At 32.7% G+C, this 18912-nt stretch overlaps 1 protein-coding gene across 1 annotated transcript; it reads right to left on the bottom strand.

Moving 5' to 3' along the window:
* Nucleotides 1-5247: 5247 nt before the first annotated feature.
* Nucleotides 5248-15640, bottom strand: LOC149489995 (gustatory receptor for sugar taste 64e-like). Its single transcript, XM_089715035.1, has 9 exons — nt 15510-15640; nt 14947-15062; nt 13932-14123; nt 13005-13165; nt 11692-11862; nt 10364-10512; nt 9375-9525; nt 7404-7490; nt 5248-5358 (listed from the first exon to the last, which is right to left on the bottom strand). Exons 1-9 carry the CDS (start codon nt 15638-15640, stop codon nt 5248-5250), a joined length of 1269 nt encoding a protein of 422 aa, XP_089571161.1.
* Nucleotides 15641-18912: the final 3272 nt, after the last annotated feature.

Here is an 18912-nt window from a genome sequence, read left to right as displayed (position 1 = left end):
CCCAAACTCGGCATACTTAGCTCTACTCGTCTATTAGTTCCAGTAGCCGTCTTCGAAGTACACCTTCAGGTCACTCCATCAAGTCCGGAGGAAAGGTCTCAACGTAACTAACAAAACGAGCCCAAACTCGGCATACCTAGCTCTACTCGTCTATTAGTTCCAGTAGCCGTCTTCGAAGTACACCTTCAGGTCACTCCATCAAGTCCGGAGGTAAGGTCTCAACGTAACTAACAAAACGAGCCCAAACTCGGCATACCTAGCTCTACTCGTCTATTAGTTCCAGTAGCCGTCTTCGAAGTACACCTTCAGGTCACTCCATCAAGTCCGGAGGTAAGGTCTCAACATAACTAACAAAACGAGCCCAAACTCGGCATACCTAGCTCTACTCGTCTATTAGTTCCAGTAGCCGTCTTCGAAGTACACCTTCAGGTCACTCCATCAAGTCCGGAGGTAAGGTCTCAACATAACTAACAAAACGAGCCCAAACTCGGCATACCTAGCTCTAATCGTTTATTAGTTCCAGTAGCCGTCTTCGAAGTACACCTTCAGGTCACTCCATCAAGTCCGGAGGTAAGGTCTCAACATAACTAACAAAACGAGCCCAAACTCGGCATACCTAGCTCTACTCGTCTATTAGTTCCAGTAGCCGTCTTCGAAGTACACCTTCAGGTCACTCCATCAAGTCCGGAGGTAAGGTCTCAACGTAACTAACAAAACGAGCCCAAACTCGGCATACCTAGCTCTAATCGTTTATTAGATCCAGTAGCAGTCTTCGAAGTACACGTTCAGGTCACTCCATCAAGTCAGAAACTAAATATGAAATTTATTATCCCATAAGTATAAAATCTATAAATAAAATAAATGCGTGAAGGATCAAGTTTATTAGGTGAAATATTTTGTATTCGTACAGTGATCTTTTCGTAAACGAGGAGCTGCTTACAAGCGTCACAGTGTCTACTCACAACGGCGGCTGAGCGCAGACTAAATTACTAAAATATTTCATTACAAATTGTGTTGCAATAATTCAAGGTAGTGACAAATAAAATAACCCTTATTTCAATGCAATAAGTATCACGCGTTACAGCTAAATATGTGAAAAAATAAGATTTGATTTTAATTTTTTTCTCAGCCTATTTGTAACATTTTGATAGTTTTATCTAGTACCTTTTTGAGTTAGACATGTCTACTTACTTAAAATATTTTTAAATAAATCAATTTGTTTTATTAAATACAAGAAAAATGTTCGTTTATTCAGCACGATATTGTCAATTTTGGGTGAAGAGGCAACGGAAATTATTTTTTTCAATATTATAAACCAAAATTTTCGACTTAAAATATAGTACCATTTAAAGATTAAGGAGTAATCTATTTATGGTAATTATTAGTTAAATTTGGTTTTGTACTATTTCGCCGCAAAATGCACCGAAAAACTGCGTATTTTTGTCAGATTCGTAAACGCGTCCTTAAGGACGAATATACAAATTGACGCGCATCAATTTTACGTTTTGAGTCTTACTACTACACGTGCACGGCTCACACACACAGCGAAATGCGAGAAACGACGAAATTATGACTAAACTGACACGACTTGATAATTGAACTTATTTTTATTGCCATGTTTTTTTTTTTTAAATTTACTTTGATTTGTTTGTAACGTTGAATGGTCACAAAAGTAGATACCATTTACCTAATTTCATTGGACAGTGATTGATTGGTAAACAAGTACTTGCCAAAGTGTACTTCGAAGACGGCTACTGGAACTAATAGATGATTAGAGCTACGTGTACCAAGTTTGGGCTCATTTTGTTAGTTATGTTGAGACCTTACCTCCGGACTTGATGGAGTGACCTGAAGGTGTACTTCGAAGACGGCCACTGGAACTAATAGACGAGTAGAGCTAGGTATGCCGAGTTTGGGCTCGTTTTGTTAGTTACGTTGAGACCTTACCTCCGGACTTGATGGAGTGACCTGAAGGTGTACTTCGAAGACGGCTACTGGAACTAATAGACGAGTAGAGCTAGGTATGCCGAGTTTGGGCTCGTTTTGTTAGTTACGTTGAGACCTTACCTCCGGACTTGATGGAGTGACCTGAAGGTGTACTTCGAAGACGGCTACTGGAACTAATAGACGAGTAGAGCTAGGTATGCCGAGTTTAGGCTCATTTAACTCGGCATACCTAGCTCTACTCGTCTATTAGTTTCAGTAGCCGTCTTCGAAGTACACCTTCAGGTCACTCCATCAAGTCCGGAGGTAAGGTCTCAACGTAACTAACAAAACGAGCCCAAACTCGGCATACCTAGCTCTACTCGTCTATTAGTTCCAGTAGCCGTCTTCGAAGTACACCTTCAGGTCACTCCATCAAGTCCGGAGGTAAGGTCTCAACGTAACTAACAAAACGAGCCCAAACTCGGCATACTTAGCTCTACTCGTCTATTAGTTCCAGTAGCCGTCTTCGAAGTACACCTTCAGGTCACTCCATCAAGTCCGGAGGAAAGGTCTCAACGTAACTAACAAAACGAGCCCAAACTCGGCATACCTAGCTCTACTCGTCTATTAGTTCCAGTAGCCGTCTTCGAAGTACACCTTCAGGTCACTCCATCAAGTCCGGAGGTAAGGTCTCAACGTAACTAACAAAACGAGCCCAAACTCGGCATACCTAGCTCTACTCGTCTATTAGTTCCAGTAGCCGTCTTCGAAGTACACCTTCAGGTCACTCCATCAAGTCCGGAGGTAAGGTCTCAACATAACTAACAAAACGAGCCCAAACTCGGCATACCTAGCTCTACTCGTCTATTAGTTCCAGTAGCCGTCTTCGAAGTACACCTTCAGGTCACTCCATCAAGTCCGGAGGTAAGGTCTCAACATAACTAACAAAACGAGCCCAAACTCGGCATACCTAGCTCTAATCGTTTATTAGTTCCAGTAGCCGTCTTCGAAGTACACCTTCAGGTCACTCCATCAAGTCCGGAGGTAAGGTCTCAACATAACTAACAAAACGAGCCCAAACTCGGCATACCTAGCTCTACTCGTCTATTAGTTCCAGTAGCCGTCTTCGAAGTACACCTTCAGGTCACTCCATCAAGTCCGGAGGTAAGGTCTCAACGTAACTAACAAAACGAGCCCAAACTCGGCATACCTAGCTCTAATCGTTTATTAGATCCAGTAGCAGTCTTCGAAGTACACGTTCAGGTCACTCCATCAAGTCAGAAACTAAATATGAAATTTATTATCCCATAAGTATAAAATCTATAAATAAAATAAATGCGTGAAGGATCAAGTTTATTAGGTGAAATATTTTGTATTCGTACAGTGATCTTTTCGTAAACGAGGAGCTGCTTACAAGCGTCACAGTGTCTACTCACAACGGCGGCTGAGCGCAGACTAAATTACTAAAATATTTCATTACAAATTGTGTTGCAATAATTCAAGGTAGTGACAAATAAAATAACCCTTATTTCAATGCAATAAGTATCACGCGTTACAGCTAAATATGTGAAAAAATAAGATTTGATTTTAATTTTTTTCTCAGCCTATTTGTAACATTTTGATAGTTTTATCTAGTACCTTTTTGAGTTAGACATGTCTACTTACTTAAAATATTTTTAAATAAATCAATTTGTTTTATTAAATACAAGAAAAATGTTCGTTTATTCAGCACGATATTGTCAATTTTGGGTGAAGAGGCAACGGAAATTATTTTTTTCAATATTATAAACCAAAATTTTCGACTTAAAATATAGTACCATTTAAAGATTAAGGAGTAATCTATTTATGGTAATTATTAGTTAAATTTGGTTTTGTACTATTTCGCCGCAAAATGCACCGAAAAACTGCGTATTTTTGTCAGATTCGTAAACGCGTCCTTAATGTTAATAATAGACATAAAATCATTTTCGAATTGTTTACAAATTATTGGTTAAACTTCGACTAAATTACTTTAACATGTTCAAATGAATAATTTATTCGGGAAAGTTAACTTTGTAAATGTTGATGTGTTATTTTATTTAATGTACACATGTTCATTTAAGTTTTTATTTATATGAATAACATCCATATTCTAAATACAATATTTATAAGTAAAACATGCAATCCTGATAAATATTTTATCGCGTATCTTATAGTGAAATGTGAGGTCGCGTAGTTTACAAGGGTATACCATTTTTAAAACAAGAAAAAGTACACAAATAAATTATAAAGTCATTTTATTTATTTATAGATCTTCATTACTATACATTTTCTATTTAAAATAATCAACAAATCTTTTTTGTTATTCTTGTTGGATGTATTCTATTTGTGTTAACAAACTACTTACTACGTACAACGTTAAGCGAGCAAAAAATTTTATAATTTATATTATTATTTCTCTGTAAGTGATTCAAATGTAATCTTTTTGAGAAATAAATGTCTTAAACCGTAAACCGTAACAAAACATACAACGTGCATACAACCATATCTTTTATGATTAGAAAAAACAACTACAACAAAAATACCGCCGGCAACCAAAAGCCGCGCGGTGTGATATTTCATAATTATTAGGAACTTTAGGATTAAAAGAAAAAACCATTTAGGTGGTCGAAACCGTGTGACTCAGCTAGCTTACACATAGAACTGTTGGTCTTGCTCTCAATGTAAAAGTATAATTACTGCTCAATGAAATCCAAGATAGATGTCATGAAGACAAATTCGTTCATAGATTAAATAGTCATTACCTCCATTTACTGCAGTTTCTCAAGTTAAAACATTAAACAAGCGATCTCCAGAGATGCTAGAACTAACTACATTGTCACAAACATTTTATGTTCCTTTCTGTGTATTGTGTTGCATTTCTTTGTTCACTTTTATATGTGAAAGTTTCGAAGGTTTTTGGGAAAAAATTTTGATACGGCATTTGTTTTAAAGTGCAGAGTTTTTCAGGTATAAAGCAAAATAAAAAGAAATGAAAGAATGCAGTTCTCATACACGTTAATCTTTGGCTTCTGTACCTACGAATATATTAGTTCTTTTAAAATGTGTCGGTTTCTAGGGGTGTTCTAGGGGTGTGCATTTTTTATTAATAATATGTACTAATTTTATATTATGTATATTATATCAGTATGTATCATATTAATCAACAATATTATTAAAAGTAGCTATTCTTTAAATTCTCTACCAGGATACACGGGAAAAAATTAAATAACGAAGAAGTTTCTAAGACATTTATTAACACATCGAAATAACACACACACACACACACACACACACAATATACTAGAATGCATAAAAATAGGAAGTATGATTATGTCTATCCGTCCATGCTACTGTTTTTTGACGGCTGAACTGCAGCAAAACCAACTCGTAGGTAATTATCGTGCCGATTACCTGTAAAATAAATACATGCAATTTTGTATTAATTCTTAACATGGACATAAATAAGTAAGTCTATGGACCCTTGTGGGGTAAGAGGCAGATGCATTTAACATCAATTTTCCTGATAATTTTCCACGGATAAGAAGACCAGCCTTTTATGACCTGCCAGAAGCAATTTTTTATAAGACCACAGAAGAAATCGAACGCAGGACTCAATACCTACCTACTGTAATAAGGAAGAGGACAGACTTTTATAAAAACCCAAATACCAAAGATGTACGCTGATATTTTATTATTAATTTAATCATTCTTGGTGACCCTTACGTCCCGGATAAATACCGAAGACTGATATAAGTTATTTCAATAATATTGTTGCAGTAACCATTTTTGTACAGCGTTAAATCTTAAAACATTCACATAATAAATGTATTTTATACATATAAAAGACACATAACTATACTGCCATAAGTCTGTCTGTTTATATAATTATCCTTGCCGCTTTATCTGACATTATTCGTCATTGCTATGAAAACTCAGTAAAATAGTTCAATTATTACCTTGAACTTTTTTCTCTGTTAGAAAATATATCATAAATCTTTGATGCACCAACTCGCGAGCTCAAGTTAACTTTAAACCAAATTCAACGGGAAAACTTTTCCTACTTCTAACGTAATCAACATTCAACCGTTTTATATGTTTTAGAACTTCAAAAATACTTCAGCAAAAGTGTTTCCTTCAAATTTCAAACTCAAAAGAAGTTCTTAAGACATACCCTCCTAAGGACCAAGCTAAAAAAATCCTATTCTGCATTACCACCCATTGTTCTCACCTGAGTACATAAAAATACAACAGCCCTGCCACCCAATGGTATTTTTTTGTTTTTTTTATTGTTAGAGTTAAAATTTACTTGTGGGATTTTTTATCTGTGTAAAATATAGCTTATAGAATACATTTCTGAAAAAAAAACTCGATTTATTTTGTTCCCATGTGATCACATCAGACCTAAGTGAATCCAAAAATTTTTTTATTAAAATTAGGTTTTACTTGTAGATTTTTTTATTTACTTATGTTATAACATATGAGATCATACAATAACCTCTAAAAAGTATACAAAAGAATTAAAAACAGTTTTTCTTAAATTCTAAATGTGTAAGTTTACTACATATTAGGTAATAAAATATCTAAACTATCGGAACATATGTTAAAAAAAGAAATAAAAACATTGGAAGTACAATATTAGGAACTTGAAATATCAATGAGCTAACTAAAAATCGATTTGGAAACAAATGGTGGGTCTCCTAAGTCTTCATCACTAGGAATAAAATCTCCGTCAGTCGGCTAGGAAATCGATGATAATATTATCGTCACGAATAACTGAAAAAATAAGGAAGATAACTGTTTATTTTGATTGCAATAGTAATTCCTGTTGACAGTTTAAATAAATTATAATCATAAAACAGGACAATTATACTCAAAATTACTGTAAAACAACAAAATAAATTATTAACTAATTAAATGTTTTATAGTCATTGACTACCAATGTCTTCAACTGAGTACAAAAAAAATGAAAATAATGTTGTAAGTAACGACCAATGTTCTCACATGATCACATAAAAATTATACGTGAATTTAAAAAATACAATATGAATTGTTTCGTTAAATTTAATTAAAATACGTTCCTGTACTGTTTTTACTATTTATTTTTCAATACCAAATGAAAATCAAGTGAGAGATTAATATGATAATTAACGATTTAACTTACCTCTGTTACGTTGACCAGCCATTGGAAAAACTTGAACTAAAGTATTTTAAAATTCTGTGATTGGATAACCCATTTACCTACCAAACCTAATAGTTCAATTCAGCCAATCGCGTTACACAGTGATCATAGGCAGAAAAGCGCGGTATTTTTTAAGATATTTCGAATTTTCGATTTTGTCATCGGATGAGGACGGTGGTTGGTAATTTAGTTAAAACTTTTTGGTGCTTTGGGTTGTAATGGTGATGGTGTTTATGTCCTTATATGAGGCCATTGGTCCTTAGGAGGCTATACTTACATTTAATATCATTCCCTTTGTGATGTAGAAAAAGACGCCGCTCAATGCCGTAATTGAATGTCGAAGTTGGTGGATGAATCTTTGCACCTGTTTGGGATTATAATTTAAATGATTTTATCTGAAGTCTGAACAAATTAATAATGGGTCAGATAAAAATAGACCTAAGAAATTATGCTATCACGTTTGAATGTTGGTTTTTGTTTTAATTTAAAACTGTTTTTATAGGCTAATGAAATATTAAGAGTTACTAAAAACAGATTTTTAAGATTGATTTTTAATAATTAACTAATTGTATTCGTACTTAGAAATTATTGTTTTTATATTATTAGAACAACATAGTTTTAACATAACGTGCTAAAATTCATTCAAAACCCAAGGGATGAATACAAATTCTAAAATAAGTTTTTCCACTATTAAAATAAGTCACTACAGAGTGTATTATAGTTAGAAATATTAACAACAATATGATAATTGATATCAATTTTATTGTATTCAACAATGCACCAAAACCTAGGCGGCCATGCCAACCATGTCCTACTAGATTTAGTCCTTAATAAATTATTCTTTCTCTCAAATTGTAACCACATAACGCTCTGTGACTCCAATCTGCTCAGCTCTGTCACTGACACACTTTTACTCGTTGATCGTCTGTTTCGGATTATACAGTGGCGTAGCCAGGTAACAAGGGCCCAGTGGTAAATAAAAAATAGAGCTACGAGTTAGTAAAAATAAATATAAAAAATTCCTCGTATTTTTTTTTGTCTTTAAAATAATCTCATTTGACTGTTATAAAACTAAGTACACGAAAGTTCAGTTCAATCAAGATTTTCTGCTTTGACTCGAAGGGGCCCTAGGCTCGAGGGCCCCTGTAAGCTCAATGGCCCTGGGTAGCTACGCGTTACACTTCCTGTGTACCCATTAAGCGATTCCTTTGATTGCCTTTGAACTATCAGTCACTGAACAAAATTGCTATCAATCAAAGGTACACAGGAATAAATCAACTCTGTCCATTATAAAAGAGAAGAGAGCATTGAGCTTTGATTGCGTATTGTATAGATTATTATTGCACAATGTTTACTTATCTTATTTTGCATACCGTATAACGTTAAAGAAACAAAATTAATACGTTAGATTTTTTTCTGCCTACAATTAGAGCCGATTTTTAAAATGCTTGGATAAAACTTATCCGTCCAATAAAGTATTACACGATAATATTAAAATGTCACGTAAACTGTCAAATACGGGCAATTAGAATACGTTTTTAAAATGGTAGTTTTATACATTATTCGACGAATAAGTTTTATCCAAGCATTGAAAAATCGGCCCTTAGAATAAGGATCTGTTTCTTTTTAATTTATCTGTCAGTTAAAATGTAAATGTATAATGTATGGTATGTAAATTTACGTCAAAAATTGTCGAAACGGGATATTCACAGCAAGCGGTGAACCCTACGTATTAGATATATTTATTATTTAATTCAGAAATTACACCCGTAAGATGAACTAAGAACTTCAAATGGTACTTTCCATAGTTAGGAACCTATTTAACACAAGAATAAAGCGCATCACACACGGTGAAGATAAGTACTATAATATTTTATGTTAAGATTCTCTAATATAAAATACAACAGTATCTTAAGGTATCCGGTATCAGCGTTCTGACCATCATTTTTCTTTTTGTCATTGCGTACTAAGACCCCTGTAGAACCGCCATCCTATCACAAATGACCCGAAATTTTGTGTCAGTATCTCCCGGCCTATAGATGGCTTATCGCTTGGTATTTTAAGATATTGAAGGTAAAATTATCTTTGTCGTGTGTTATGGCTCATAGGATTTGTATGGCGAGCGATAATCGGAAATATGCTCTAAGATAAGATATATTTTACATTATCTTCACCGTGTGTGATGCGCTTTAACCTTGATCCGCACTTACTAGGCCAAGTGAAGCCAAGTTAAATTGTATGAACTAACCTCCACATTGTATTCTTCTGAAGGCACATCACGCAATGCTTTTATAGGTTTAAGAGCTTCTATATTAACGTTCACAGCAAAAGTTGACATCATGAAGAATCGATGCAATAGGAAGAAGAATGAGTATAAATAGTATATCTTGTATGCTTTGCTATTGATCGTCCTGGAAAAGGTTTTACAATGAAATACGTATATAGAAAAAGTTTGTTTAAAATTAAAAATTCTGTTCGTCTGTCTGTCACGCCTCTAACGCTGTACCACTGTGTCAAAGCGCATCAAATAATTATATAGATAAATATTTATTAGAATTGACACCACGAAGTTAATCGGGATATAAAAATATTATTTTCAAAAATACTGTGTCACAATTGATAATATTCGTTTAATTTATAATTTAGGAAATATCTTTACACATGTGAATATTATTTAGACGTAAAAATTTCAAATTTCTTCACGAATGAAACCTTCTATACCTACCTACTTGCAATGTAATATCGTTCTCATACTTACAATACTTGTTAATATCAAATATGTATACTTATTACTTACCTTATTATTGCCTCTTGCTTACAAGCACTATCTGCCAATGTGACGAAACGACTGAAAGCAAAATACCACAAAAATAATATTTGACATACCCAATATCTATGTAATAATCAAAACTAAATTTCATATGCATATCATCAACATAGTATAAAACAAAGTCGCTTTCTCTGTCCCTATTTCCCTATGTCCCTTTGTACGCTTAAATCTTTAAAACTACACAACGGATTTTGCGGCTTTTTTTAATAGATAGAGTGATTTAAGAGGAAGGTTTTAGTATATAATTTATTAGGTTTTAGACAAAGCGGGCGAAGCTGCGGGCGGTAAGCTAGTTTTACATAAATCAGACAGTCCTATTCATAAACGAAGATACGTTGTTCAATAACATGTCCACCTTTTAAATCTCTTTATTTGCAATATGATAAATAAATCCTAAAAGAACATACTTAGTAGCAAAAAACATCTGGTTACAAATGTAGTAAACGTTGGAGAAATAAGACAGAAGAATCAGGTAACACAGCTTTGAGTCAACCACATTCACCAACTTCACTAAATACGAGTAATGTATACGTATCTGTGCCCAATTTGGGGATCCCTGAAAAAAAATTAAAATAAGATTAAATAACAAGCAAAGCAAATATCGATATTAGTATAAAATACCCTTCGATTTTTTAATTTTATTTGTTTTTAGTTTATTTAAGTACTTGTATTAATGACAAATTATTATTCATATCAAAATTAATAATGTTAACACGTTCAAAGAAACAAAGACTCCTTATTACGCGTCAAACCTTAGTAGGTACCATAATAATTATTAATGATCGTATGATATTTCTTAATATTAAGTAGATTAAAATATAAGCTTCACTAAATAGCAGTATTTATGTAAATTGTCTCGTTTTGAACCACATTTAGAACACACAATGTTATTCTATAATATTAAGGGTAGGTATATAACTTTTTTATTTATTTAGTTATACCATATTTACAAACACCTTAATCTATAACCAAAGGTTACGTGATATCCGGCAGCTCCTATACAAATATGGTTTTGATTTAAGTTCTAGTAGTAAATATTGAAGATACATGAGCTGTTATTACAATGAAAACACACACAAAAGTACATTAATGAATGTTATAGTTGTAGAGTAGTGTGTTTGGAATTTAATTTTTTTAAACATACTGTGATGTTATCATCAACATAAAATAAGAAGTTTCTAGTCTTGATATATTCCAAATTTCTGAGTAACTGTAGTAAATAATATCCAGCCAATACCAAGAGAATTTTCTCGAGCCTTTTTCCTCATTATTATGAGAACATAATAAGAACATGCTTCTTATTCGAATAATGATAAGCAAATACATATTATGGGTATACATAACACACGCTTGTTAGAAATATCTAATGTCTATTTCAGGTTCAATAAGAATGAGCAAATAATGTATTTGAATTTTGATATACGGTTGCTACTAACTTTACTGTTGTTATTAATAAATATACTGTAATATGTATGTATGATTTATTTCTTAATTAATTCTCAAGTAGGTATGCTTGTGCGTCTACGAGCAGTGACGTAATTACATAAAATAAGAATGACATCCTTATTAACATTATGAATACGAAAGTATGTTTGTGTGTTTATATGTCTTTCACGGCAAAACAGAGCGACGTATTCACTTGATTTTTATAAGTATTATGTATAATTGTTTACATTTAATCAGCAAGAAACTCAGTGATATTTTTATAAAAAGTTTTATGCCATAAAAATGTTACCCGCTTGGTTTCCTTCTCAATATAGCCATTGAGATCTCTGAAGTGAGACGAGAGGTACATGCTCGCACACATTGTTATAACGTCCGTGAAATTCCACACAAAACTCGCTTGGAAATCGAATATCTGAAAATATGAATATTTTGAATTTTTACAATTATTTTGTTGATATTCCTTAAGTTTATTTGTAGGTGTATTTTAACTTCGATATAACTTTTTAGTCTTCCTTTTAATTATAGGTAGTTCGACTTTAGATCATATTTCGTACGGTGTAGTAAATAGAAATAATATAATAATTACTCATAACTTACTAGTACATACTACTTTATGGCTGAATATATTCCATAAACATATAATTATTATGTCAAAAAAATTTAATTAGTTGACTAACTTTAGTGAGAGCTCAGAGTTTCTCTTAGTGCCATATCACACTAGCGGATTGCGAGCGGTTTCAAAGCGGAGCGGGTGCGCAACGAATACGTTGCGGGCGCGCAACGAACACGCCGCGGTTGCGCAGCGAATTCGTTGCGGACGCGTCATTTTGTATACTCTCGCACAAAAGCCAGCCCTTCCGCCTTGCCTAACTTCCATTCAATATTTCCATCGTTTCTGTAGCACTCAATTTTTTAACCGTACTGTGGAAATGCACTTACTTAACAGTTAACTAAAGATGTAATAACAACTGGAGTTGTTAAAAAAAGGTGCTATAAAATTGAATTACTAGGACTTTTAGAATGTACCATACATTCCAAAAGTATGTAACAACTGACCAGTATAATCTCTCCCATAGCAACGTATGTTATAAAGAGATTTTGTGAACCTAATTATGAGCAAAGTGATAGTGAGTTGCTGGTTGCTTGATAAAATTTTCTATTCACTGCTATTTATCTAATAATAAGATAGCCCTGTTTTAGTTAAGGAGCTTTAACATTTATTTCACTAATGAACTTTCTTAATGAGCAATTAAGTTATCTGATTGCATTTCGACCAAGATTTAATAGATAAAACAATACCCTAAACATTAACATGTTATGAAACTCGTAAAAAATAATGATCTCATAATTATTATACTATCACAAGTTATAAGTAACAACCAGCACGGATTCCATTTTGTTAATGAGTGTACATGACTGCGACGTAAACGTTGCGCATCTGCCACGCGTCCGCAACGAATTCGCTGCGCAACCGCAACGTATTCGTTGCGCACCCGCTCCGCTTTGAAACCGCTCGCAATCCGCTAGTGTGATATGTCACTTAAAGTTTATTCTTTCATATATTTACTAAACATATATATAAAACTAGTTCAAATGATTCACCTCATACAGAATAGTCTTCCACAAATCTGGTGCAGTATATTGGAATATAAGTGACAATGTTTCAGAAATATATTTTTGTAACAATTTAGCATCAACTCTGGTCTCCCCTAGACAAATCATTATGTGCTGAATTCTAAAATTCACGCAAAGAGCATGTTCAACTGAAAACAAAAAAGTAACCTTAAAAAAGATAACCATTAAGTATTAAATAACTCATTTAAATAATTAGGTAATTATTTAAATAAGCTAGTGAGAATAACTATATTTTCCGCAAGGTAGAGCGTACACATAACTCGATTAAAAACTATCGAATTAGAAGTGAATACTAATTACTTATCAATATTTATTAGGTACATATTACTATGCAAGAAATAGAAAGTATACAATCCTTACAAAACTTCTTAAATAAGCAAATCCTATATTTTATCGATATTTAAAAGTCAACCTGTCATTTCTACTGCGAATTCTGTTTCAAAATCAAGGTATGTAGGGTGAATGAGGGACTATTGCCTGAAGGCTGCAGAAAGGAGATAAGGGAAGGATCAGAAAAATGAAATAAAAGTTCCCTGAAAACTATGGCTAGAGGATCTTATTGAAACCGCTTTGTCGAATGCACTTGCGAAAATATTTCTATTACTATTGCAAACGGTGACTATTGAAGTATTTGTATTTTATCATTAATTTATATTCATATTCTATTTTGTTGATTTGTTGATTATATCACACAATGAATACAATGCACTGAATAATTTGTTACTTTACTTGTTCAATATTTTGAACTTGCATTTGAATGGTTTCTCATTTATAACAAAGACACACCAAAAGATAAATCTCTAACTGCTTATATTTTAAAATACCATACGCTTCCTTTCTTAAAAAAAATCAAACGCGTATTATTTATTTATAACTGTAACTATAACATCTTACCTATAGCCATAACTGTGACAAAGCACGAAACAGCCAAAAATTTGCGAGGATTATTCCTCGTAGTACGAATCGGTGCAAAGCATTGTTCAATTGTCGTAGTTTTCTTTATTAATTTCGGCCAATCCCACGCGAGTTTTAATAGAAATGACGTAGTTAGAGTCGTCGTTAGATAGAACATAAACATTGCTAGAAAGATATGCAGAGAAAATAAATATATGAAGGTGAAAAGACATTGTACATTTTAGTGGTACCTACGCTTACTAAGGTAAATGAAAGGAAAAAGACACTTAAATAGATTTGTGTATTTAAAAATATTTTATTAAATTTATACTACGACACTTGTACATGTGTTTGTGTGGCTACTGTTAAACCAACTTTAAAATGAAGTCTGGTCAAGTATCAATTTTATGAGCATGACGCGGATGGTGTCACATTCATATGCCCAAATTTCGAGCTTGCCACGAATTACTTCTTATAACCGAAGTAACTATTGTAAAAACTATCATTTAAATGCTATAAGAGTACAATAGGTGGAAAGCCAGGAAATTGCTTGAAAACTCAAGACTACCTCAAAAGTCAATACGGTTAATACTGTGCAGTTGACATTGCAAATGTCCGCACTACACAAAACGGTCTTGAGCCATTGAAAACAAAATTTTAAATTCTGTGAAACTGCATTCATATACTTGGTGAAACCCGCGGCTTGCATAAAGCTGACGCAAGATCTTATTTTTCAGTTAATTTGAGCTTTTTGTACTCCGAACCTATTCCAAACTCAAACTCAAACTCAAAAAAGTATTTATTAAATTAGACTTCTTCTAGAAGCACTTTTGAATCGTCATAACATATTTTCAAATTTACCATTTAAATTCAAAATGAAAATTTCTTAATTTCTAAGAGCTTCAAGACACATTTTCAAGTAGTGTACATAATCTTTTATCTTTAAAAATATTAAGAATTGTATAAATAAAAATAAGAATATAAAATGACCATTATTACCATTTAAAATACTTACTAATAAAATTAACATTGAACTTATATGTCATACGATCCATACAAGTCACCATTAGAATAAACTGAACTATGAGCGAAATTATATTCATTATGAAATAAACCGACTTCACATTGCATCTGTAAATAAAGATTAATTTCAATCTTAATTTCACGTTAAGATAAGAACAGTACAGAACTTTAAAAGAATTTTACCAAGCTTTATCTTGGAAATGTTATTTTATCCGTTAAAAACTTGAGTTAACTAATTTTAGTTTTTATCATAAAATCGTACCAATAGTTTTTATATAAAACGGCATTGAAATGTAAAATAAAATCGATTCTTTACCCGTGGCTTCAAATTCTTTCATTTCATTATTATCTTCTAATATCAGTTTCTGAAGGTTATATTATAACACTCTAAAGTATAGTGTTTTTTTATGAAATAATATTAGTATAGTCTATAATAATCTATATAAATATTATTTCATAAAAAAAAAACTTTCACCAAATCAGGCGTTAATAGACACAAACATTTAAATGCTGGATAGGATGATCTTTAAAATAATAGGAATTTACAAAAAATACCGTAATTCACGGAATGTAGATTTGTCCAAGCCAGACACACAAAACACTCCAGCCCATCGCGACAGCCTCATGGTGTGGCGAAGACATGCGTGCATCTCACTCTCTACCATCGACTTATCATGTACCCGCATATTGAACAAAATACTAGAAAATTCTATAAAATAATTAGTTTTTGTTTTAATGTAAATACAAATTACTAGTGACAATGCAAAATTACTACTACAGTTGTTTTATATTGAATTACTATAGCCTGCTTCCACGAAAATCACTGACAAATTCAGAATAAACATTTTTCCTATCTGGAAAAACCTAGTTGACATAAATTAATCATATTTTTGTTTATTTTTCGAAGTCACTCTTTGACAATATTAATGAAATGGTGATTACTATCAAAAGATATGAATGACATGTAAATTAACTATAGTATTGACGAATTAATCAAAATGATTTTTGTTTTTATATTTCAATTTAAATTCGATGTTTACATGCAGTTAGAAAGCAAGTTATTACCTCTATTTAACTTAATCAAAATATTTTTTTATATATAAAAACCACAACTTCAATGTGACATAACATCTACTTCAAAAATAATTTCTTTATGAACTTACGAATAAAATTATTGTTATTTGTATTTATCCAATCCTATGTACATATTGAATGTAGCATGTTTGTCAATATTTTGGAGTGCTTACAGATAGAAAAGCTTTGAAATAGTTCAGTAAATATTTTCCAACGGAAAGATTTTATCGTACTAACTTAATTACTACATTAAATGGAATCTTTTTGGAGGCAAATTTATTTGTATTAAGTCTGTTAAATGTTTTATGTAATGCTTCTAGAATGTTTATTGTTTATTCAGTTTCTTCTTTCATGTTAAACATGAAGAAAATGTTCAAAAAGTATGTAGTTCAATTAGACGTTGTGGATATTAAAGTTATTTTCTATTTATTATATACTAGCATAGCGGTCTGCCCCAGCTTGGTACACCATACATAGGTAGGTATAATTTTAGGGATCACGTAAATTTTGAAAGGTGGAGAATTATGAAATCGTTCCAGTAATTTTTGAGATTTGCGCATTGAAACCTACTCTTCAGCCTTACATTATTTGTATAGATAGATTTAATAATCCAAAAGTTGATAGTCAGTTTTACAACTTCGCCCATCTTCTAAAAATCTAAAATAAATATTAAAAAGTTTTTCTAATACAGTAACATTTCAATATTCACACAGGCTTTTAACTGAATACCGCTAGGTACCATGCAAGTAAAGCCGTGTGCCAAAGCTAGATACATAAGAAAACAAAGAAAATTAAGATCTATTTCCGTATTACTTTCAGGATCAACGTCCAAACGAAGTTAACGTGACCCAATTATAACGATATTGGGGCCTGTTCTTGACGGTCCCTCTGTTGAAGATTGTGACACTTGAATCAAAATCCATACTAATATTATAAATGCGAAAGTAGCTCTGTCTGTCTGTCTGTTACTCAATCACGCCTAAACTACTGAACCAATTTTCATGAAATTTGGTATGTAGATATTTTGATACCCGAGAAAGGACATAGGCTACTTTTTATCCCGGGAAAATGACGCAATCCCGGAAATCCCACGGGAACGGGAACTATGCGGGTTTTTCTTTGATTGCGCGAGCGAAGGGTGGAAACCTAGTAAAGATATAAACGAATATATTTACGGATTACGACAAATTAAAGAAGAAAAGAAAATGCAGATTAAGAACTTTAAATATAAATCAAGAAACACACAAGTACCTATAAAACGGGGTGTTTAAAACCCTGATAGAAATAGAGGTTATAAATGTAGCTTTGTCACAATGTAATGAAAAGAATTCTATTAGAATCGTAGCCTCCAAATCGATAAACTAATTTGAAGTATGTAGGTACTTCTTGGCACTTATTACATCACCATCACCATTATCAGTCCATGTAGGTAGGTACCACTTCTTGGATACACATGCCTCCTATGACGCTTTTGTTTACATGTCATTGTTGTCGTTTTAATTCTTCGATGTGTCATTCGAGCAGTGGTTATGTTATCTACAAATTAAACAGATAAATTGTAAACCTAATTTATTTCCTGCAGCCTGACCTCTCTTGAACCCCTGACTTATCAATTTTAAGTTATCCTCACTATTGAGCCACCACTGCTTATTGTTTATTAGTAATTGTAACTAAAATTTGCATAATTGTACGTCCCTAGTAATTTTATAAAATTACTTTACCTAATAAGCAATGCTAAATCGAGTTTAACAATTCAAGAATCATTTATAAGTGTAATCCTATAACTGGATAACTTTTAATGAGCACCTGAGCTGCGATCATGCTAAATCTCATCCTAAATGAAGGGATTTGTCAAATAGAGCGCGTCTATCGCATCAGAGCGCTAACTTGACGCAGCGCTATGATGACGAATTGTGTTGTGTGTGTGTGTGTGTGTACGGTAATACACCGGCAAATAGAGGGACATCGCTCTGACGCGCACTAAGAACGCTTTCTTTCTGACAAAGCCAACAGTGCGTAGTAAGGGTACTTTACGCCAATAATGTGCGACGATGTGTAGCGAGGAATGCATTTGTAAAGAACCAATCATATCTCTTCAATTAGTTTGAAGTTTGAAGCGTTTAGTGTTTGAAGCGATACTATTGGTTATTTACAAACACATTTCACGCTACACATCCTCGCAGATTATTGGTAGAAAAGGACTCTTATGCATCTCGATGTCATAGCGTGGCTTCGAGTTAGTTCTCTGACGCGCGCAAAGAACGCGTTCTATCTGACAAAACCTTAAATGCCCTAAATGAATGGCTCCGTTTATTCGGGTATTTGTTACCAGCGTTCAATTGACACAGACTTCAATTTCACGCTTAGCTATTTCGATTTGTTCTCGAATTAATTGTTCACTAATGGATTTTATTTTTAGTTCTATGAACGGTTATAATTGAATAGGTTGAAGTTTTGAGTGAGGGGGATTTTAAATGTCAATGTCAGAGATATGTGGTTTATTATGGAATATGAATTTAATTTCATATGATTTGAAAATTAAAAACAATGGTTTAGGTAGTAAGTTCGAAACTATTATACCTATTACCTGTAGGTGGTCAATATAAAAAGAGGTGCTTAAATCAGCGTAGGTAATTATGTACCTTACAATCAAATCTTAGCTTATTTTATTATCTGTAACAATTTTGAATGAAGGGAATTAAGTATTTTACAAAATTTACATCTCTTTATAAATCACTTTTTCAATAATTGTATCTTATTCAACTGAAACAATCAAATGCGGTTTTTTATATAATTGCGTTTTCTTAAATCTGCATACAATTTGCAATTTAACACATTGATAAGTTCACAATTGATTAATTTTAAAATGAATTATTCATGAATG

The sequence above is a fragment of the Colias philodice genome, chromosome 3, assembly GCF_061535455.1.
Source record: "Colias philodice isolate Cphi_HAF_F1 chromosome 3, ilColPhil1 Martin Lab GWU primary, whole genome shotgun sequence".
NCBI lineage: Eukaryota > Metazoa > Arthropoda > Insecta > Lepidoptera > Pieridae > Colias > Colias philodice.
This window is presented reverse-complemented; position numbering and strand designations above follow the sequence as displayed.

What these genes read in the sequence shown, in the direction of transcription:
- LOC149489995 (XM_089715035.1), bottom strand. Translation starts at nt 15,640, where the DNA reads ATGCGGGTACATGATAAGTCGATGGTAGAGAGTGAGATGCACGCATGT. An exon ending in GGAAGACTATTCTGTATGAG is followed by an intron (nt 11,863 to 13,004) that starts GTGAATCATTTG and finishes AATAAACTTAAG; the next exon opens with GAATATCAACAAAATAATTG. An exon ending in CAGATGTTTTTTGCTACTAA is followed by an intron (nt 9,526 to 10,363) that starts GTATGTTCTTTT and finishes GACGATCAATAG; the next exon opens with CAAAGCATACAAGATATACT.